This window comes from Trichinella spiralis (assembly GCF_000181795.1).
Source record: "Trichinella spiralis strain ISS 195 chromosome Unknown Scfld5, whole genome shotgun sequence".
In the NCBI taxonomy this organism is placed as follows: Eukaryota; Metazoa; Nematoda; class Enoplea; order Trichinellida; family Trichinellidae; genus Trichinella; species Trichinella spiralis.
Window position 1 is genome coordinate 1,206,498 of NW_003526944.1, and position 22,269 is coordinate 1,228,766.

At 36.8% G+C, this 22,269-nt stretch overlaps 3 protein-coding genes across 3 annotated transcripts; 1 reads left to right on the forward strand and 2 right to left on the reverse strand.

Moving 5' to 3' along the window:
- Window positions 1–364: 364 nt before the first annotated feature.
- On the reverse strand, window positions 365–6,499 carry Tsp_03949 (putative kinase domain protein). Its single transcript, XM_003374712.1, has 15 exons — window positions 6,452–6,499; window positions 6,322–6,387; window positions 5,188–5,232; window positions 4,502–4,637; window positions 3,405–4,436; window positions 3,149–3,312; window positions 2,901–2,987; window positions 2,612–2,827; window positions 2,010–2,201; window positions 1,767–1,922; window positions 1,541–1,715; window positions 1,315–1,460; window positions 763–991; window positions 612–692; window positions 365–546 (listed from the first exon to the last, which is right to left on the reverse strand). Exons 1-15 carry the CDS (start codon window positions 6,497–6,499, stop codon window positions 365–367), a joined length of 2,955 nt encoding a protein of 984 aa, XP_003374760.1.
- A 2,070-nt stretch (window positions 6,500–8,569) lies between these two features.
- Window positions 8,570–11,296, reverse strand: Tsp_03950 (glycosyl hydrolase, family 31). The gene is made up of 2 exons (XM_003374713.1): window positions 9,096–11,296; window positions 8,570–8,939 (listed from the first exon to the last, which is right to left on the reverse strand). Exons 1-2 carry the CDS (start codon window positions 11,294–11,296, stop codon window positions 8,570–8,572), a joined length of 2,571 nt encoding a protein of 856 aa, XP_003374761.1.
- Window positions 11,297–13,988: 2,692 nt separating this feature from the next.
- Window positions 13,989–22,129, forward strand: Tsp_03951 (putative leucine Rich repeat-containing domain protein). Its single transcript, XM_003374714.1, has 17 exons — window positions 13,989–14,072; window positions 14,270–14,554; window positions 14,665–14,871; window positions 14,942–15,034; window positions 15,114–15,209; window positions 15,467–15,662; window positions 15,719–16,113; window positions 17,527–17,833; window positions 18,009–18,183; window positions 19,487–19,572; window positions 19,636–19,782; window positions 19,843–20,033; window positions 20,293–20,488; window positions 20,553–20,733; window positions 20,806–21,235; window positions 21,448–21,788; window positions 21,850–22,129. The coding sequence occupies exons 1-17, from the start codon at window positions 13,989–13,991 to the stop codon at window positions 22,127–22,129; spliced, it is 3,690 nt and encodes a 1,229-aa protein (XP_003374762.1).
- The last annotated feature ends 140 nt before the right edge of the window (window positions 22,130–22,269 follow it).

The window sequence follows — 22,269 nt, forward strand, 5'->3', positions numbered from 1 at the left end:
GCCGCGTTGTGCATGAGAAAACAGACATACAGGTATATATATATATATATATATATATAAGTGCTCACAAACCGCTATCTTTCTCTATAATGAGCAAAACAATAAATAAACTGGAGGCGAGCAAAAATTGTTGTTGTTTTTCAAATACACATTTCGTTTGGACGCAATCAGTATATAGTAGTTTTATAGTAGTAGATTTTCTGCTTTTCTCCAGTTTAAGTGCAAAGAAAAAGTAGAATTGCTTTTTTTTTTTGAAATCACCAGTTTGGCATGCCCGGTTTGTTCAACGTCATGAAGTAGATCTGGCACGAGCCACCACCTTTGGCCGACGAGAAAAATACCTTATATAAAAATTAGCATTTATTTATGGTAAATTATAAAATACTGGTTCATAATTGTCGCATACTTTGTCATTTCGATCGCAGAGAAATTTCAATTTTTGCGCCTTTTTATGCATGAACACTCCGTCCAAATGACCAGTTTCTACGGAACGAATCTCGATCGCCTTGTTACCCCAGCCCATTATTTGTCCGGTTGAAATGTAAGCTTGAAAAACAAGAACACAACATACAATAATATAAAGTCGAAATGGAACTATTTGCATCTCTTACCAACCGACGTAGGCATCTCGCCCCATTGCAAGACGACATTCTTTGTCATTTTACCGTACGTGTTCACATAAACACCTTCGTCTGAACACAACAACAATAACCACAGTAATAATGATTAATAATAATAATCAAGCACAAAAAAAAGACTTACTGTCGTAACAAAGCAACAATTGCATCCCGTTCGTGTTGGGCAAGATGACAATGCAGTGGGGCACGATGAATCCTTGCACGTGAGTGGGCACGTGGATGTCGTATATTGAAGCGGAATCCAAATCAATGGCGTGGAAACCTTCGCTCGATCCGTACAACACCTTCAGACGAGCATTCTCTTCGACCGTCAAGTCGACAATCAACGGCTGATGGGTCAACTGGCCAAAAGACTGCCAATATAGAAAAGAAAAAAAAATATTCACAATTCAATCTCTCTCTCTCGTTTTGTTTTCTTAATAGCCACCTTAAAAGCCATAAATTTGTGATAAGGCTTCGGTGCCCAGGCGTAAATTTCAATGGAACTTTCCAAGCCGATGACCAAAAATTTGATTCGCTCGTATTTGACAATTTTGAAATGAATGGCACCCTGCAGATCGCCGACGTTCACGAAGCCGTTGCGTTTTTCAACCTTTGCACCGTTGAATAATTTTTTATATAATTTCATTACATACACACAAAGAACACATAAAACTACTTCTTCCCCTCCACTTACCCCTTCAGAGCGGAGAATTTTCTGCTTCAACCAAGACAAATAATAGACCCGGATGCGACGTTTCTTGCCACTGATTGTCACCAATATATTCTGCCCCTCCAAGACGGTCATCTGATCGAAGCGTCGTCGGTTTATCAAATGATAAACTGAAAAAAATGAGAAGAATTAAATATGCAAAAAACGTTTTTTTTTCTTCTTTTCTCAAATCAAATTTCTGTTCCCCTACCTTTGCCTTGACCACTACGGTCCAGGAGAACCAATCCACTATCAGTACCGATAAGCAAATTGACACCCCACAGTGCGGCGCACAGAACTTCGCTGGAAAACTTCTTCTTGTATTTCCGAATCTCAGGAACACTGTTCTCAGACTGCGACGACGCTGGATTCACGTTCACATTTACCTGCAACAAACAAACACTACTGTTTATCATCACATATAGATATGTACATACATCAGCAATTTCTCGTTGTGTTCTTGTGGGTCTTTCAACAGTACTGCCGCCGGCTCCGACGCCAGCTGCCCCGCTTCCAAAACCAAATACTATAAAAGATTTTTCTTTCTTCTGCAACGCATTCGGTGGAGGTGGTGTAGATGAAGTAGACAGTGCCTACACAAAGGATCCAATAAGCAAAAAAAAAGAAATTCAACCGACAAAATCAAAATGAAACCAATAAAAATATGCATATATATATACCTCGTTGGAATTTCCTTGAGTAACATTTGAAGATACTTTGTTTTTCGGTAACAAATCCGGCAGAACTGTCGAAGAGCGACGACTCAGAGCCTGGGCTCGCTCTGTACTGTCCAGTTCACCTCCGGATGAACTCGACGAGCCAAACTGTGGACTAGACGCAAACGCCGTCCGTTGACCAATATCATCAAATTTCTGAACAAAAAAAAAACAAATTTAACAAAGTTTAAATTCAAAAAACGAGCATTTTATGCCTTATTGTTCGCTTTATCTTTGTAATGACTAGAACGACGATAAGAGCGGCCGGAAGACTGATCACGTCCTGGTCTGCGTATGATTAACGTTCCATCGTCATCGTCGCCGGGCGAAGAAGCATCGGGTGTTGGCGGCAGTGGCTTTTCAGGTGCCATGTCGCCTGATGACACGCTTGCACGCAAAGTTCCCTCTTTACATTCTGACCTTAAAGAGAAGCAATTATATATATATATATATATATATATATATATATATATATATATATATAATGAATTATTGTGATGTTCATTCGTGCAATAAAAAACGTGAGCAAAATTAAAATTGCAAACAGAAACTCACAACGGGCGAACAGGCTCCGAAGCTGTGACAGTTGCCAAATCGTCGTCATTTCCATTTATTTCCATTTCTTTGGACGACTCTTGCAACAGTGCTGAACTGGATATAGATGCATCCCGAGGTGGAGGCACCGGTGGAGATTCGCTGTTCATAGCAGTCGATTTGCCTTTGTTTACAACGCTTTTAATATTGCCCATTTGAGAAAGTTCAGCTGCAAGCTGATCCAAATCCTGTCAAATTTCAAATGTATGATGGTGCATTAGATTATCAAATAAAAAAGAAGAAGAAGAAGCAATTGCATACCTCAGGACGACGATTCAGCACAGGCGCTGAATGTTTGCGTTGCAGATTTTGTGCTAAAACGGAACCAACACCAACAGCAGATCCCAACTGCAGCTGATGATGATGATGATGCGGATGGTGATGTCCGGCGGCAGAATGTTGTTGCTGTTGTTGTTGTTGTTGAAAAGAGGTAGCTAGTGGTGATTGCGCAACAGCTTTTGCAAAGACTCCAACGCTGTGGTCGCTTTGCAAATTCGGGTTGTCTGTACATTGTATAGAACATTATTCATTTCAAAAATTGAAAACAACAATAATTTCGGTGACATACTTGGCGGTGATGGATGACGGTGCGAGCGTGGCCTATCAGATCGTCGTTCTACATCTCGACTTGAATTACCACATTTTCCACCGGCAGATTGTCTGTAGCGAACTTCTGCAGCATAAAAATTTTTTTTGTAAAAACTTTTTACACATATTCATTCCTATTCGATATGAATTGAAAGGAACAAAAAAAAACACACTCACTCGCTGCAGCTGCTACATTGTCGTGGTGATGACTGTGCTGGGACAGGGGACGATGCTTGACTTGCATGTGATGCTTGTTCAAGTCTTGTTGCTCGGGCGACGGGCCGTATTTGGTGTACTTGAAGTTCGGAGCCACGTACTGGTGGGCGTGTCGGGATTTCGGCGCCAACGCCCTCGTGGCCGCGGCGCCGAGACGTGCCACGCCCGCCGTCGGACGAGGCTGACGTTTCACCGACTGAGGTGCGGGCGATTCGAACAGCGACCGCCCTTCTTGCAACTTGAGGAAGTTCTTCCTCAGGGTGTTGTCGTCTTGGACCGGCAAAACCGAAGTCGGCGGTCCGTCGGAACCTTTCGACGAGCGTTCGTTAATCTCAGCACGAGACTGATCTTCTTCTTCTTCCTCCTCTTCACTGCCGCTGTATTCGTATTCGGTATGGTCGCGGCGAGTAAGCCGACGATGCCGGTCCAAGTGATCCTTGATCGCGATGCGCACTTGACGTTCGGTCGGCAAATCCCTGATGAACGGATGTCGAAGCAGTTGTTCAGTGTAGGGGCGCTGGTGGTAATCCTTGACCAGGACGGTCTCGACGAACGAGTGGAATTTCTTCGACCAACGCTTGGTCGACCGGAGCCGGGGCGGGGCGTTGCGCGGAATCAGGAACAAAGCCCGCATCGGATGCATGTCGCACAACGGAGGCTGACCCTCGGCCATCTCCAACGACGTGATGCCCAACGACCACAGGTCGCTGCGCGAGTCGTACGTGGCGTCGGGATTTTCGTCGCAGGCGATCACTTCCGGTGCCATCCAGTAGGGCGTGCCGATGAATGTATTCCGGCGGCCGACCGTCCTGTCCAACTGGGCGCTTACACCGAAATCCACCAGCTTCACTTCCGCATTGTCCGTCAGCAAAACATTCTGCCCTTTGATGTCACGGTGGATGACTTTGTTGGCATGCAGATGCGCCAAGCCGCGCAGTATTTCCCGGCAAACGTAGGCAATCCATTCTTCTTTCAAACTCAATCCTTTCGTACCTTGAATGTTAAATTTTAATTTCACATCCATTTACATAATTCAAAAAAACATTTTCTCTTCTTACATTTCACTAAATCAGTCACTGATCCAGCACCACAATATTCCATAACTAGCCATAGTTGGTCACCTTTACCAGTAGAACTGGGTTGCTTTTTAATAAATGCACCATAATAAGTTGCAATATTCCGGTGATGGGAGTACTTAAAAATAAAAACATACATATATCAACAACAAAGCATCCAAAGAATTATACATTCTGAACATCTGCTTATTATTTTCAAGAAAAAAAAACACCTTATAACATACACTTGTTCAACTATTGAAAAAATGCAAAAAATTAAAACTTTCCCTATACCACCAATAAGTGAACATGCAAAAAAAATGAAATTCAACAACATATATGAATTAATCAAAAATTCCCATTCTCTATTTTAATAGACACACTTTCGCACCCTGTTTAAACTATTTTGAAATGCTTCTTCATTTCAAAACGTGTTTCAATTTCAACACACCGATAAACAAATGTTTACCATAGTCGAAATGTTGAAAATGGCTGTAAAAGTGAACAGGAAGCAACATCTCACAAATGACAGCAAACATTTTCAAGAGAAAAAAGTTTATATGAAAAAAAGAAAAAAGCAAATGTTTCAACTTGAACAACAGCCAACAGCCTAATTATAAATATCACTGAATGAATGAAAGTGCAAAAAGTAATGCTATAAAGATGAATAAGTAAAAAAAAAGTATAACCTTTTTCAAAACGTTGATTTCCAATTTGATTTCTTCCTCTTCATCCTGAAAAGCAATTTAGTGAAAAAAAAGATCATCATCGAGTGAAAAATAATGCAAATAAATTTACTTGATTAATGTTCATTATTTTAATAGCGGCGAGCTGGCCCGTTTTCACATGGCGACCCTGAAGCATAAGAAAAAAAGCTGTCAGAGAAAGAAAGTGCTTTCTTTGTTTTTCATCGCCCCCAAGAAGAAGAATGAATATTTTATTTATTTATTTGGAACAGCAAAGCATTATCATCATCATCATCATCATCACTTGTTGTCGTGTGAAACTTTTTCAGTCAATCTGGCAAATAAAACTGCACTGAATCATCGTCAATCAAAAATGGTACCAATCAATACGAAAATGAGTCAGTGTTAAAAAATTTTTTTTTAATAAATAAAATAAATGCAAATTCATGCAAAACAAACGCAGCACCAATTTTTAATGGTAATCGGGCAAAAAGCACATGTCACAATGGCGTTGAAATCAACAGCTGACGCTGACGATTGATAATTAGCTATATTAAAAAGCCAACTGATCTATATAGATAAGGAAATAATTTTCGCGCTTTTCTATTTTCAAAACAGCAAACCGATTTTCACTTGAATAATAATATTGAGAAAAATAATGAAACCAAAAATAAAATTACACATATGATCAGATATGATATATCCCATAATATAATATTATGAGAAAGGTTCGTCACAACAAGTGCGACGCATCTTGGCAGATGAAGAAAAATGAAAGAAAATTCATGCACAACAAACAGGTCAAGGGCGAAATTAAATCCCGTGAACCAAAAGGTCAACAACTCTTTCACGTCTGACGATTTACGCAAACTGATGCAAAATCAAATGCAACAGACAATCGACTTGTTTTAAAATTTAAATAATTCAAAAACTTCAATACTGGTACAACAATTAAAGCTACAATCCATTTAGACTATTAGTAGAAAAAAAATTATAATGAAGAACAAACCAGAAACCCTAAGCTGCCCTGATCAACAACTTTGAAGCGATGATCTATTTTCAATGGGAAACAATCGATGACCAATGATCACTAGCCGACATGGCAAATAAAATAATTTGAAAACAAAAAAAAATTACCTTGTAAACTTGACCGTACGTTCCATTGCCGACCACTTCGATCAGATCAAAAATTCCAGCAGGATCCTGTAAAATTTCACTGATAAAATATAAATATGATTTGGAAAAAAAAATTCCTCACGTCCCATACCCGTAAGGCATTCAAGTCAATATCGTCCAAGCTGCAGTTGGCAGTCATCGTTGCAGAAGATTTATTAGAAAATAAAAAATGAAAACGGCTGTGTTCGGAAACCTCCGGTTTGGCAGCTTTTAAAGGCAAGTAGCATACCTAGAAACAAGCAGACGCCAATGCTTCTCTCGACCGACGTTGTCGTATTTTACAGGCGGCAATCGGTTAACAGTAAGATTGGCATATATTTACATTTTGTGAAAATTAAGTTCAATCACAATTTCTAAACTGATTTATCGATGCTTTGCGTTTGATTTGTCAATTTTGTTTCATTTTAAATTCAATTACTTATTTTAATAAATTTAAAATTACTTTTATTTTTACATTTTGTTTCAATTTTTTCTATTAAGCGTGAAAAATTAATGAATCATCTTCAGATTAAATTTAAACATTGTTGTTTTTATGTTTTCTTTGAAATGCTTCATTTATGTAAATTTCAATGCCCATAATTGTAACAGGAAAATTGACCGTTTTTGATTATTACAATTTAAAGAAGCACGTGAACAGCTTGTGATTCGATGACAAATCACTTGTCATCTGTGATGTCTCTATTTTTCTTCAATTGTATTTTTTTTGTTTATTTTTGAAACTTGAACTGTTTTTTACTTTTAATACATACGCGTGGGTGTAAAATATGCAATTGATGTGCTTTATTTAGTTTTCTTTTAAATATTACAGATATTCATTGCAATTTTGTTTGTTTGAATGTTGTTTGCCATGTTCTATTAAAATGATCTATCGTCCATCTTTTGAATTCTGTTCCAATAAGTGACGGGTGAAAATTTGTCCACTAAAAGTCACATCATAATCTGTGGAAAAGAAGCAAATATATGATTAACTTGTCCATCTTGTTAAGATGATTGATGTTAAAGCTAACGTTGACACTTTTGCAATAGCATGCAGATTTTAGATTATCTGTCATTTGAACCGAATAATCTTGAAATTTAGTGAATTGAAAGCGATAAATGTATACATTTTTTTACTTTTTTATAAAATTTTTTAACATTTGTAATTTTGAAAAAAATTGTTTTTTTTCATTTGCAAAATTTTTACTGAAAATAATCCGAACATATATTGTAAATGTATTTAATAATTTTTTTTTGACTTTGTGACTTTTAGTCATTTTGACTTTATTATTTTTTTCGTTCATACGGTAGAAATTGGAGAAAAAAAACATTCAATTGGACGAGCGCGGGAAGAAGTTGTTTATGCAGTGGTGATTTTTTCATTGTTTTTCCGAACAGTACGCGATATTATAAATTTATATGTCAAGAGAAGATTATAATTTTTACGTCGGCGGTATGAAAATTTCAACGAAAAAAATAGTAAGTAAAAAAAAAATTTATTTATTGTCTAAAAATAGTTTGCAATTGAATTTGGCGTTTTGTTTCACAAGATTGTGATGCGTGATTCAGTTTCATTATCGAAAAATTTTCCGTGCGTTGAAGTCAATTTTCGAGCACTAGTTGATGTAAATTTTTTTTCATCCTTTTCGTTCGGCCTTTTCATCTGCGTGGGTGGTTTGGTGTCGTTCATCTTATCATTTCTTCACAGGTCGTTTTGACCTGGTTAATTGTCAACCGATTTGTACAGTTCCATTTCATATTAATAATGTTGTTGTTAATAATAATAATTATTATTATTATAATGGTCAAATTATCAATTGATTGACTGATTGATTGATCGATTAATTGATTTTCTCGCCTTTTCAACCGAGACAAAAATAATTCAAAAATCATCAAAAAAGAAGGAAAAAAATTTCGATCAAAATTATGAAGTTGAGGAAAGAGTTAGTTGTTGTTAATTGACGTGTCGAAAACCGGTTTTCGTTTGCAATTTCGAATACGAATACTGTCCGCCCTCGGCAGAGAGAAAATATCGATTTGAAATTTCGTGTCGATTTTCGCGACGCACAAAAAAAAACACGACCGTCAAATGGAGACAATTTTATTTCAATTTCAAATTTCCGACAACGACAATAGTTTTTTTTTCAACGGAAAACGTTTTCCATACTGTGGGTAAAAAAAATAAAGTTGCATATTCAAATATTTGAAAATGGTCGATTTTTTTTGATTTTCTTTATTCGTCAACCAATTCTATAAGATGCACGAATGAAGAGGCGGAAAAGGTGATGTTCAAATGGAGTAGACTTAGGATGGTTTTGTCGGGATCGATTTGAAAATGTTTCGAAGGCAGGCGTTGGCCGTCTAGGGTCGCCCCGGCCGGCAATCCGCCCTGGAGACCGAGCACGACCACTTTGTCCACAGTCAACTCGGTGTAATAGTGGACAGCGGTCAGTTGGAATTTTCTGGTTTCTTCGAATTTCAAATCGACCAACGTGTGCTTGTTCTCCACCACCGAATCGTAAGCTTCGCCGTCGTCCCAGAACAAATTTCCCACGGCTCTTTGCTCTTCGTCCAAACAAATCAGCAAGTTGATCGGATTCCGCCTCGACCAGTGGGTATTGTTCACCGGTATTTGCCATGGAATGATCGAACCGCCTTTGAAAAACAACCCAATATTCTGCTTGCCGATGTATACGGTTCGATTTCGATATTCGCTTCCGATTTCGATTTTCACTTCTTCCAACGAGGTGAGATTGTACCAGCGTCCGGCCGGAAAATACGCTTCTCTCAGTGTACTGTACGGTTCCAGTATGGGTACGATCATCAGACTGGATCCCCAGAGAAATTGATCGTCAATTGTACGGGCAGTTTTGTCGGCCGGATATTCGAAAAACAACGGTCTGACAACGGTGGCGCCGACAAAGTGAGCCCAAAAGAACAACGTGTACAAATAGGGTAGTAGACTGTAGCGGAGCAGGAGCACTTTGCGAATTGCTGCCGTCGTTTCCGGCGACCACGAAGCCGGATCTTGATCCACGTCGCTGTTGTCGGTGTTGTGATTGCGGCTGAACGGATAGAACGCTCCCAATTGGGACCATCTCAAGCAGAGCTCTTCGTCGGCGTTGCCGTTGAAACCGCATATATCCGATCCGGTCATCGGTATGCCGAACAGTTGAAATTCGAGCATGTTGATAATCGACCAACGCATGTGTGACCATTGGCTCCAATTGTCGCCCGACCAGTGATTGGCAAATTGACCCGATCCTGAGAAAGTGGAACGGCTCAAAATGAACGGCCTTTTGCCTGGGATGATGTTCGACAACGCCGTGTGCGTGACTATGGATTCGGACAAGCCGTAAATGTTGTGCAAATGGTAATGCTTGCCGAGGTACTGGTCGGCATCCATGCAAATTGTTTTCTCCAATATATTGCCCGCCGCCGGATTGTACGGCGGTTGGTTGAGTTTGTTCTGCGTGCATCCGCTTGTGGAACCGTCGACAAAATTTGCCGGCTCGTTCATGTCGATCCAAATTCCGTCGAACGACACTGTCTTGTGGAGGCGTTTCAAAAAATACGTCCAATAAGTGACCGTGTCGGGATTTGTAAAATCTGGCCAGTAGGTTTTGCCGGGCCACACGACACCTTCCAACGGTTGTCCGGTATTTGCATCTTTGATGAAAATGTCCATTTTCAGACCATGTTCGACAGGTTCGTACGGTTGTTCGGGTTGACTTGGAATGCCGGGGTCGATTATTGGTATTAATTTCATTTGATATTGTTGGTGGAGTTGATCGACGAAATTGTTCAAATTTTTGAAATTATCATCATCGACGACAAAATCCATACGATTTTTCATATAATCAATGTCCAAAAATTGACCATCTTGCGGAATGTTGGCGTTGCGATTGCGTTCGACAACTTCGGCAAGCATGGTTAAATTTTTATAACCGAAACGACTGAGGTGAAATCCCAACGACCAGTAGGGTGGAAAGTTGGGATTGCCGACCAGTGTCAAATATTGGCTGACCACTTGGGCAGGAGTTGGACCGAGCATGACGAATAATTGCAACGGTCCGCCAATGGTGCGGAACGTCACGACCGACGGGTCCGGTTGCAAGGTGACGTCCATGGCGTGCGTGTTGAAAATGAACACACCGTGGGCGTTGCCTTCTTCGTCTTCCATGCACAAATAGAACGGATGCACACCGTACAAATTTGACGGACCGCCTTCGGGCGGATGGTCGCGCGCCATCATTGTCCACCGGCGCCATTGGAAATTGTGCTTCAACTGTTCGTGGACATTTTCACCCAAACCGTACAGATCTTCGGATGGAACTTTGAACGCCAATTGGGAATATTGTTCGGCTAACGTGAAGCCGGGCAAATTTCTCGAATCAACCAACACTCGGCCAGTTTTGTTTCGAACAACTGCAAAACCGAACGGATCTTGATCCAAATAGAGCCTGTACAATGGATCGACGGGAGCTTTGTTCGAGACCGCTTGTCGAAAATTGTTCAAAGCCGTATCCAAGTGAACATGATGAACATGGTGACCAGCAGCATCGACGCTGTGATTAGAAGTGAATGTGATGCTGATGATCGAATCGGACAACGATTCCACTTTCATCAGTGCTTGGTGAAAATCGTCACCGAAAAGCGTGGGCGTTGGTTTGCGTTTCAAATTGGCTACAAAATACGGCGCCACTGTTTCAGTGAAATGGTCGTTCGAGGTGATTTCGTAGCCGGCAAAGTGGGGATCTTGTGGATTGTCGAAAAATCGACACCAAGGTACGTTTGGCTCAGAGCTCGCCTGCCAGACGCATCCGCGACTTTGGCACTGTTCCATCGTGGCCATCGGATCCGGATGGCAGTCGAGAATTATGCTGCCATTCAAAATCGGGATCGTTTGGCAAAGTAGCACAAGAAGAAAGCAGTCGGTGATCAGAGCAACTTTGCACATTTTTTCAAAGATGATGATGATGATGCACACTGGAATGAAGCTTGTCGAACACTGGCGACAAATTAACTGCAACTATATACCAATAGTTCACTAGTTATCTGATAGGCTAATTTGACGACGTTCTTCTGTCCCCTATTGGAATTTTTCTACTGTTGTGGTGTTGTTTGCCAGCAAGGCAGGCAGGCAATGACAAACGATAAGCTTCTTGTTTTTTTTTCTTCACACACACACACACAATAAGTGGGAAGATGGTTTGTTAGCTATATATATATATAATGTGTTCTGTACTTTGTGGGAAAGTTGATGTACAATTGTAGTATAAAGCCGGGCGATCAGTTATCGAAAATGATTTTTCAATACGATACAATTAGCCATATAATAATAATAAAGCGACCAGTTTGTTCGATCCTTTTCACCATGACGTCATCTCTCATCGTTGACATCTTCTTCTAGCTGTGACGTGGACAAAATTCTCTTCTTGCACAAATTTCTGGTAGCATTTATGCAAAAAAAACAAAGAAGAGGAAAAAAAACTTTCTCTTTCTCTCTTCTCTAAAAAGAATAAGCAAAGTTTAATGTCTGTTTGTTTTTTGTTTTTAAGTTTCAGTTATGAATGATTTTTTAAAAAAAAGCGCAAACGTCGTCGTAACAGTAGTAGTTTTATGTAAATTTTTTTTCACCTGATAGATGGTGTTTATCGAAACGAGCGACGAAAATCAAAAAATAAAAAAAAACAAGGCGTGTAACAAATTTTTGTTCCATTTTGTTTACAATGTTCGAAATGGATTATTTATAACCAAAAATGCGTTGTATCAACATATTTTTTTTTGCTCCTGTGTGTTAATTTGTATTTTGTCAGTGGGAAAAAAACGTGCGATTTATAATTTATAAAAATTAATATTATTAATAATAGAAATTGTTGATTTTATACGATTATTAATTATTACGCGTTGCGTGCTATTTCACTCAGTAGAGCGAAATAGTTTTGGTTTTTTTTTTGTCCAACTGGTTCCCTGTTCGAGCAACGTGAAATTGTGAAGCAAAAGCTAAGGGAAAAAAATGAAATTTTCACCGATCAATAAATAAATAAATAAATAAATAAATTTGAAAATTGACGCGAAAAATATTTTCCACTATCTGTGTAAGGTATGCGTTATCGCATGTTGCAGAATGAAGAATGCGAAATGTCAGGCATGTTATCTGTGCACTTGTGAACAATAATTTCCACAATAGTTGTTGATGAATTTAACGCAACCCACTTTGCTGATGATTATGCAGATTTTTAAAAATTTAAAAATATTTTTCATCTCATGTATAAACAATAATAATTTGAATTTCAATTTTCCTATCCGACGTGAAATACTACTTACTACTGGCCGGCTGGCTGGCTGGCATCGACATTGACATGTCCGAAGTCCACCAATGGAAAATGTTCACAAAGTAAATAGCTGAGAATTGCCCGTAAGCTTTATGGTCAACAAATCCGTCAAACAAAAGTAAATGTTAATAAAACGGACGAAAAAAGCAACTAAAAGCGAAAGTGAACATTCACTGCACACGATTTTTTTTTCTGCATTATGTATATTATTATTATTATTATTATTATTATCAAAACATGCAGAAATTAATAATACTCACTTGAAGTTGAAATCAACTGAAACAGGAACTATTTTATCGTTGCTGTTGTTGTTGTTGTTGTTGTTGTTAATCAAGTTCACAGAATGTAATCGATTTTATTTCCATTTAATTCGTTACTTATTATTATTACTGTAGCTTGAATTTAAATGAGACAAAAAAAATACAGGTCAACTGCCAGTGTTATATATACCTTTTTCTGATGAAATTGATTATGTGTTAAATCAATTTTACTTCGAAAAATACTACTGCTACCCAATTAATTGAAAATGCCATTTGTTCAACTGATACTTTTATTCCACTCCAACTGGTACTACATTAATTTTGCCGGCCAAAGATGTGCAGATAAATATAACAACCAAGTTGTACTTCTTCTCTTTACTTTTTCCTTTTTTTTCTCGGTCAAGGTAGTCATTTACCGTCCAATAAATAATATTGAAACTATTTTTCATTTATATTCACTGCACTGCTGCTGCTGCTGCACGTTGACTATTATATAAAAGAATTTTAAACTTGACAACGCGCATCTGATTGATACAAACTGAACTGATCATTTCTGATGATGATCGGTGCGAAATTTAAAATAATAAATTGATTGTCCAAACACATCAATAAATAGAATCTACTTGTAGAATTGCTTTTCTTTTAAATATTTTTTTTTCTTTTTTTTTCTTAAATTTATTTAGGCTTCTTATTTTTTTACATTTTTAAAAATTATAATAATGAAAAATTGAATAAAATTTTACAATTATACAAGACAAAGAAATTTCACACCCTTTACTAATGGTTTAGTAAAACTTTTGCATAAATTACTAATAAATTTATTAATTTCTTATTTTTAATCACTTTTTATTCATTCATTCGAACATTTATAAATGCAACTTATTTTTTGTCAATTTTGTATTTCATAATTATTTGATCAATCTTGAAATTTAGAACTTTCCAAGGGGTACTGTAGAAAAGGGAAATTTTGAAACGGTGTGCGCATTGATGGAATTTCGTTCAATTGACATTTGAGCAGCGTTTCAGTTCAACTGCGGATGTTGAATGATGAACGATGGCATTGTTCTCTTGTATGAATGTTGAACCTTTGCACAAATATTGCCAAATCACCAAATTTGCCAACAAAGAAGATTACATCGTAAGCAAATTTCCATTCTTATCACTTTTTAAATCTGTTCTTTGATCATTCAACAATAGCCAACAGCAGTTTTTTTATTTTAAATATTATTTAAACATCCAGATAGCCTTGCTGTTGCTTGCAGTCGAATTGTACTATCCGATTTATTTGCATAGTTTGTATTGTTTTAATTTTTTTATAATAACAAATTTGTGCAGGTGTACACAGTTCGTGTTAATGTTGAAGATGTGTCTTGGACTTTGGACCGTCGCTACAGTGAATTCGATGCTTTCGATCGTGCACATGTGAAATTTCCAGGATTTCCGAGTCTTCCACCGAAAAAAGTGATCGGCAATCAAGATGTCAATTTTCTCAATCAACGGAAAGTGCAACTTGAAAAGTACATCAATTCAGTGTTCATTTTCGACTGCATGGAACAAAAAGCCAAAGGACTGGCATCCCTGCCTCGTCTGATTGCATCCTTTTTGCACTTCAATCGATACGTAAGATCTTTTTCATCCAGATCCAGATCCAGATACAAGTGTAGTAGCATTTTCGAGCACCGTATTGGATTTTAGTTTTTTTTCACTTAAAGTATGACTTCTTTTTTCAGGAAATACATTCAATTATTGATGAAATTGCCATCGTTCACGTTGGGTCCGATAAAAGTAGTGATTCTTTTTTTGAATTTTCTACACTCGAATTGCATGCCGTGACCGAGCGTTTCAAAATGGCCGGCTCATCTTTTGGCTGTTCTCCTGATTTTCGTTTCGACTTTGGTCAAGTAGCGGAATTTATTGCTAATGTTAAAAAATTGAAAGTATATTTTTCTTTTTTAATTTAATACTATTGAAATATAGTGAAATTCAAGTTCAAACAGTTCCATTTAGATTTCTGGAAACAAATGCACCGGAACCAGTGATATTCGACTAGACTCGCTTAGGTTCGATTTGATGCACTTCAAATCGTTGGAACATTTATGGGTATGTGAAGTTGAAATGTTATTTTAATATTTTGTTTTCTTTTTCTCTCTGGACAAATTTCTTGATTTATCCTTTTCAGATTTGTTATTGTGACGCGTCCAATATTTCGGGTATGGAATATATTGCGGCAAATCTTTCTTCATTGACTGTTCACAATACGTTGGATAGAATTTCGGTCAGTTTTGAAAATTATTTCCATTTTTCATAATTGAAACTGACTGATGATCGTTCTGTTTCAGGAACTACTTTCCCAATGCGGAGTGGACGAAGAACGTTGTGAAAATTTGATCCCATGGCCCAAAGTGAAATCTGTCGATTTCTCTTTCAACAATTTGTGCCATATCGATGCGTCCATAGTATTTTTGCTAGCTAGCTTTTTCTTCTTTTCGTTGGCCAATTGTACTTGTACACTTTTTAATCGAAGATTTTCAGACGGCGCTGCGTTATGTCCACTTTTTGGATTTGGCCTGCAATTGCCTTACGGATATATGCAATTTGCAGCATTTGCCTTATCTTCGAGAATTGAATCTTTCCAACAATAGAATTGAAAAGATCGACGATTGGCACTTGAAACTGGGAAATGTGAAAAAAATATGGCTAGTAAATAATAGAATCAAACAACTGAAAGGTGTGATGTATTGGAAATTGAAGTTTCTCATGTTGTGAATTTGACAATTTTTTCAGGACTCGCAAAATTGTATTCTTTGGAATTTTTGGATCTCAGGGACAATCAACTGTCCCAGATTGGTCACATTTGGCCACTCGGTCAGTTGCCGTGTCTTCACGAATTGTTGGTCAGCGGTAATACAGCCGAAAATATGGTCGACTACAGGACTCGAATTTTGGAAGCATTCGGCAGTCGAGCCAACGAACTGCGTTTGGATAACGAATATCCCACCCAACGTGAACTGGACACTGTGGCCGTTCGACTGGCCATTCGTGAAGCGAAAGAGGACCGTCGACGCCAGCTGCTCAAAGTTACCGAGCAGATCAGTCGTGAGCTGAATTTAGCCGAAGCCGAAGTGTTGAACATCAGCAAACAAGCCGGTTCATCTGCTTACTCGGAACCGAAACGAACAGTAAAAGCAGACTTTGGCCAAAGTAGCACAATGAAAAATAATAACACTGACTGACCGACTCTACCCATTCAATCCAGTGATATTTGGTTTGTTTTTTTTCAGTTTTTTGTTCAAAGTTTTTTTCTTTTGAAAATATTGTAATAAATGATTTTTTCAAAACTGCAACAACTGCAGCAGCATTTCTTTGAACAACAACAATTGGCCAATCAATTTTCGTTTTCGAGTTGTTATAGTAGCAATTGTCAACTAAATTTCTAAACTTTGACGAGGTAAATTTTCAAATATTTTGCTCACATGAAAAAACAAAATGCGTAAAATTTGCAACAGAAGCCAAATTGTGAATACAATTTCCAATTCAAAATAGACCACTTCATATTGATCTGTTGTGAAAATGGAAATTAATTCAAACAATCATCGTTGAGAATGTTTTATTGGAAAGTTTAAATTTAAAAATTTGATAATCGCTTTTTATTAAATTTCTAAATAAAGTAATACACTTCTAATGGATAAAATAAATTCAAATGTTTGAACTTGATTTTAAAAAATGTAGATTAATGACAATCAGGTACATTGAGGTCAACCTTTGAATTGTTTGCATATCTTGTGTTTTGATCAGAAGAAAGGAATAATAATTTGGGTAGCTAATTTTTACTTCAATTATGTATTAAACTGCTTTATTTTAATACGGAAAGTAGTGCGCTGACCGTAATTATGTTTTTTTATCACTGTCCGTTTAACTGCCCATGGACATCTGATGTCACAGTGTTCATCTGATGCTTTTTGAATTGTCCAATTGACCTCATATCGTCTATCATATCTCGCCTTAGATCTTCAATGTTTGCGTCCTGTGACCGTCTTTTTTATTCTATACATTTTTAATATTTTGTGCAATATTTTTGAAAATACAAATCAATGCTTGTGTCCATTTAATACAAGATGTTCGAGTGGTTTTCTTTTGTGATGTTGATTTTCTATTCAAACATGAACTTTCATGTTATTATACTTGTGTTACGCTTTCACACTTGACAGCTAATTTCATAAAATTGAATGCACACTTTTAATGAACTGTACAACTTTTTTCGATTTTGTGCAACATTTGATTTGCGCTGTGACAATCACATCATTCATGCTCATCGTTTCAAATTTTAGAAGAATAATTGTGGATAATTTGGCAACAGATTTATGATTCGCCGTTCGACGAGGGTAATTAATAATGACATTCATTTGTGCTATTTACCTAGTAGTAATCGTATTGTAAATATTTCTTGAATATTGAAAACTTCTTATCTGACATAAATATGACTTAATTTGCATAAATATTATTAAATGAATGAACCAATTATTGGTAACAAATTAAAATTTTATTCATCGCAAGTACTTGTATTTGAAATATTTTAAATTAAGAACATCTAGTTGAAGGAAATGAGAAGAAAAGAAGCTGAAGAGCGGCTTAAAATGGAAAAGATTAAGAAAGCTGCAGGGGACAAGAGTCCCAAAAGCAAAGCATCCTCAAAAAACACCTCGGAAAAGTCGGGTAGCGATAATTCAATTTGTTTTGTATTCATTGTTTCATATTCATTTTTTATTCATTCATTTAAAGAAAAGAACACTAAAAGAAAGAGCAAAAGTAGAAGCAGGTCGAGATCTCGTTCCAGATCCAGAGATAGGTCTCAGAATTCAAGTAAAAAAATGGATAAAAGCGACACCAAGTACAACAGTGGTATGATATCGCGAGAAATATCAGAGCATGAATCTAAATCTCCCCTCAAATCAGCTGCTGGTCAGCAGAGGGTTTTAGATGCACCTTTGCCTACGACGACTGTGCAACGGAGATCTCGTGAATGAATTTTTGCTTTCATGTGTAAAATTTGAAATTTACAATTAATACAATTCAGGTGCTGTATATGGAAGAAAGCCTGATCTTGATGAAGCAGATTATCCGTTTGGAAGGATAGAACATACACCATCCAGTGCTGTTTCGTCCGATCTTTTTCCAACTAATGAAAAGAAAAAATGTCCCAGAAATTATTGCATGTATGCATTATTCTTTATCATATGTTGTATTGTAGCGTTAGCTGTGGCGATTTATACTTTTCCAAGTTGTCCTTTCTATAACCGTGTTTTATCTTATTTGTCTTTTGAATAACATTCTGTTTTTGCACGGCATTATATTTATTCTTTTTAACTTTTATAACCACAAATATTATATATATATATATATATATATATAATCATATCTGAATTTATGATGCATACTTTTTACTTTAGTTTAGTTATTACAGTTATTACTCTATGAGAATTGTTATTCTATAAGCATATTGTTGATGATTGTATTGTATGATCGATGATGTATCATTAAGTAAATTAATGACTATCTTAATTCACGATGCATGAATAGAACATTGACAAAAAAAACTGAAATTTAAATTTCTACAAAAAGTTTTTTGTTCAACCGTTTAATAAAACTTTTCTTGTCACTCAGCACAACACAGACAATGTTAACATTGAAGAAGTTAATTTTTCAATATTTGGGAAAATTTTTACGTTGCTTTTGGTGCACTTACAACACTGCTGTTCAGCTTGCCGCTACAATAAATGAAAATTTTCAGTATATAGCTTATGATTTTCAGGTTCATATTAATAATAAATGACAATGGTTGATTAGCACAACGCAAAACATGAGATATTTTTAAAATTCTTACATACAACTTAAGGACAAATGTATTTTATAAATAAAACTTCCAATTTACACACCTTTAACATTTTCAAAGTGAACCATTGCTGTTACTATTTTTTTCAATAGTTTTATTTTAAACATGTTTGAATATCAAATGTGATATAATGAAAACTGTAAATTACTTATTGTACTACGCATTTTTAACATAATGTAAAATGACGCGTTTTTTAAAGTATCTTAAAAGAAAATCAGGTTTTATTAGAGCAATTTTTGAATTTTGTTTAAAAATGAGAACATTTTTCTGGTAACAAATGATAAATAAATTTAAGAAAATTCAAAAAAGAAAATTTTTAATGAAACCATTTAATTAAATTTAATAATTACCTATGCTTAAAAACACTATATTACTTTTTGCACCTGTGATACTGTAACTTTATCGCAAGTCTTTGTTTTTTTCACGTTAGGACTGCAATGTCCAATGTTTAAGTTGCTTTGAAAGAAAATGCATAAATTCAAATTACTTTCAAAGTTTTGCTTGACTGATCGTTTGTTCAGGAATTTTGCGTTTTCAGTTTGTTTGTGCTCGTGTTCTACTTTGATTGTATTCAGGCACTTAATATTTTTTTTATTTTCTAGCACAGTTTGACCGTTTGAAATTATGAAATTGCGCTCCAGCCGAAAAATATCAAAATATAGTACTTCATGTTCTTATGCCGAAGAAAAGAACAGTGATTTGTGTTCTGTTGCTTCTGATGATTCACTTCCAGCGTTGAGTCGAAAAAGTAATTTCTGAATAAACAATTGAAATTTGAAAAAAAAACTATGAACTTCATATTTTTTTGAAGATCCTGAACGGAAGTGCACTGTTGAAAGTAGTAGTGATGAAGAAATTGGAAACAATGCATGTGAACTATCGTCTTTGAATGTTAAAATGCGATCTGCTTCGTTTAGCAAAAGAAACTTGACAATCGGAAAGGACATTAGTTTTTCAGGTATTTTAATTATTAGTTCATATAAAAGATTAATTAATTGCAGTATTGATTGATCAACAGCCCGTTGCTACGAGTTCAAAAGTGAATCATCGTGGAGTGATTTTGAAAGTGACTCAGATTTTGTAAAGAAGACAACTTTGAAGAAGGAAGTTGATGATAAATTTCCCTCGTGTAGACGCAGCACACGAATTCGAGCTGGTCATTCGGGTTTGGAAAAGTGCCCAACCTCACATCATGCAAACAGTTCTCAGGTTAATGGGAAGGTGAAAAATTGTAAAAAACTTCGAACCCGGAAACAAATTGGTGAGAAAAAGGAATTTTCTGTTGTTTTTAATTTTCAGATTATAATTTGGCTTTTCAAATATTATTTTCCTTGTGACAGAAGAAGAAGAAGAAGATGATGATTATGTTGAAGATGAAGTCCATGATGATGATGATAGTGTTGATCGCGCAGATTCAGCTGCCGCCAGTTCTTGTAGAACATCTCCGTTGAAGATTAAAATGATGCAGTTGAGAAGAAAAAATGGTAGAAAAAATGCACCTAGAGCTTCACTGAACAGACGTTCAACTGCACAGTATTGCTCTATTAGTGATAGTGATTTGGAAAGTTTGGAAAGCGAATCTGATTTTGCGTGTAAAACGAAGCGAGTGCGAAAGCTTAATGAAAAAGATAACAAGTATAATAAAAAATCCCAAACGGAAGAAGGTATGAATATTTTTTTTATTGTTTTGAATTTATTTAGTAAAAGTTTGTTTTGGTTTTAATTTAGATTACACGCCTTCCAATTCTCGTTTGAAAAAAGGTTTTCAAGGTTGTTTTCATAGCGCGTTTGACGAGCTCAAAGCTCGCCTTCATACATCTGCTGTGCCTGCTAACCTTCCTTGCCGGGAAAAGCAGTGCTTGGAGATTGAAAATTTTGTCAAATGTTGTTTGAAGAGTGGCAATAATGGGTAGGGATTAATTTGATTGATGTTGATGAAAATTTACATTTTATTTCATTTCTTTATCTGTATCTTTGCCAGTTGTTTGTACATTAGCGGAGTGCCGGGAACTGGAAAGACGGTCGCGGTTCGTCAAGCGATACGCGCTTTGCAAAACGACAACAAACTGCCGGCATTTGTTTATTGTGAAATCAACGGTATGCAGCTAGCGGATCCAAAAAATATTTATTTCAAGATGGCTGGTTCGGTGTTCGGTTCGTCTTGGAAATCGAAATCCGCTGATAAAACGCAGAAAATGTTGAATAATTTTTTCAACGATTCCAACCCTGACAAGCCGCATCTTATTGCTCTACTCGACGAGGTGGACTATATGATTGCTGGAAAGCAGCGCACGTTGTACCAAGTGTTCGACTGGAGCACGTTGGAAAATTCCAAGTTGGTCTTGTTGACTGTAGCTAATACGCTTGATTTTCCCGAACGAATTTTGTGCAAAAGAATCACAAGTCGTTTGGTAAGCAGTAGTATTGTAAATGTTATACTTTCGCGTCTGCATCTTTGAGTTTGCATTAATTTTACTTTTATCTCTTGCCTACATGACGACAAATGAAAGATTGTAATTTACAGTACCCTAAAATAGTAGTCAAGTTTGAAATATCAAATTACTGAATGTAAATTGTTTATTTACAAATGAGATTTTTTGGTTTTTGATAAAGTCAATTGTAGGGTTTGACGAGACTTTGCTTTCCATCGTACAGTCATGCAGAAATTCAAAAAATTATCGAAGTTCGTCTGTCCGGCTGCAGTGCAGTCAGTGCGGATGCAGTTCAGCTGGTGTCTCGTAAAGTAGCTTCGGTATCTGGCGACATTCGAAGAGCTTTGGAAATTTGTCGCTTAGCTGCTGATATCGCCTCTTCAGAATGTGAAAATGAAAAAGCTGAAGTGAAGCGTAACGTCAGCGGTCAGAAACGCAAACAACAACAAGAACAAAAACAGCAGCTCACGTTGGAACACATCGGTCTGGCGTTGAAGGAGATGGCCAGCAATTTGAAATTCGCCTTCATCAAGTATTCAATTTTGTGTTCTTGTTGTTCATTTCAACATGTCTAGGATTTTTTTATATTTAAGAAATACATCTCTGCATCAACAGTTGGTGCTTCGGGCTTTGGTTTGCCTGTACAATCAAACTGCTTGCGATGAGGTGTCTTTCAGAATGATCAACATACAGTATAAGAAAATATGCCACGACGAGGACAAAGAACCGCTCGGTGTCAGAGAGCTTGATCGAATTCTGCACATTTTCGTCTCAGTTGGCATTCTGGTTCTCGGTAAGCAACAGTTGGGTTATTTGGATTCTTATTTCCGTTTTGCAATGAACGCTGAGGACATCAGCGCATCTTTACAATAATATTTTACGGCTAATTTTACGACGTTTTCTGTTTCGTAAGTTACGTTGAAAATTATTTTCATATTTAATTCCATTATTGGAAATATGTTTTTTTCATCATCATCACGTGGAAAGCATATTTTCACTGCTTACGGTAGGTG

Coding starts and splice junctions, on each gene's coding strand:
- Tsp_03949 (XM_003374712.1), bottom strand. CDS start 6,499: ATGACTGCCAACTGCAGCTTGGACGATATTGACTTGAATGCCTTACGG. Junction 4,638..5,187: donor AAATCAACGTTTTGAAAAAG/GTTATACTTTTT, acceptor TTTATTTTTAAG/TACTCCCATCACCGGAATAT. Junction 992..1,314: donor AAATTCTCCGCTCTGAAGGG/GTAAGTGGAGGG, acceptor CTATATTGGCAG/TCTTTTGGCCAGTTGACCCA.
- Tsp_03950 (XM_003374713.1), bottom strand. CDS start 11,296: ATGTGCAAAGTTGCTCTGATCACCGACTGCTTTCTTCTTGTGCTACTT. Junction 8,940..9,095: donor TATTTTCCGGCCGGACGCTG/GTACAATCTCAC, acceptor CCACTGGTCGAG/GCGGAATCCGATCAACTTGC.
- Tsp_03951 (XM_003374714.1), top strand. CDS start 13,989: ATGGCATTGTTCTCTTGTATGAATGTTGAACCTTTGCACAAATATTGC. Junction 21,236..21,447: donor AAAGAATCACAAGTCGTTTG/GTAAGCAGTAGT, acceptor AGTCAATTGTAG/GGTTTGACGAGACTTTGCTT. Junction 21,789..21,849: donor TTGAAATTCGCCTTCATCAA/GTATTCAATTTT, acceptor TTTATATTTAAG/AAATACATCTCTGCATCAAC.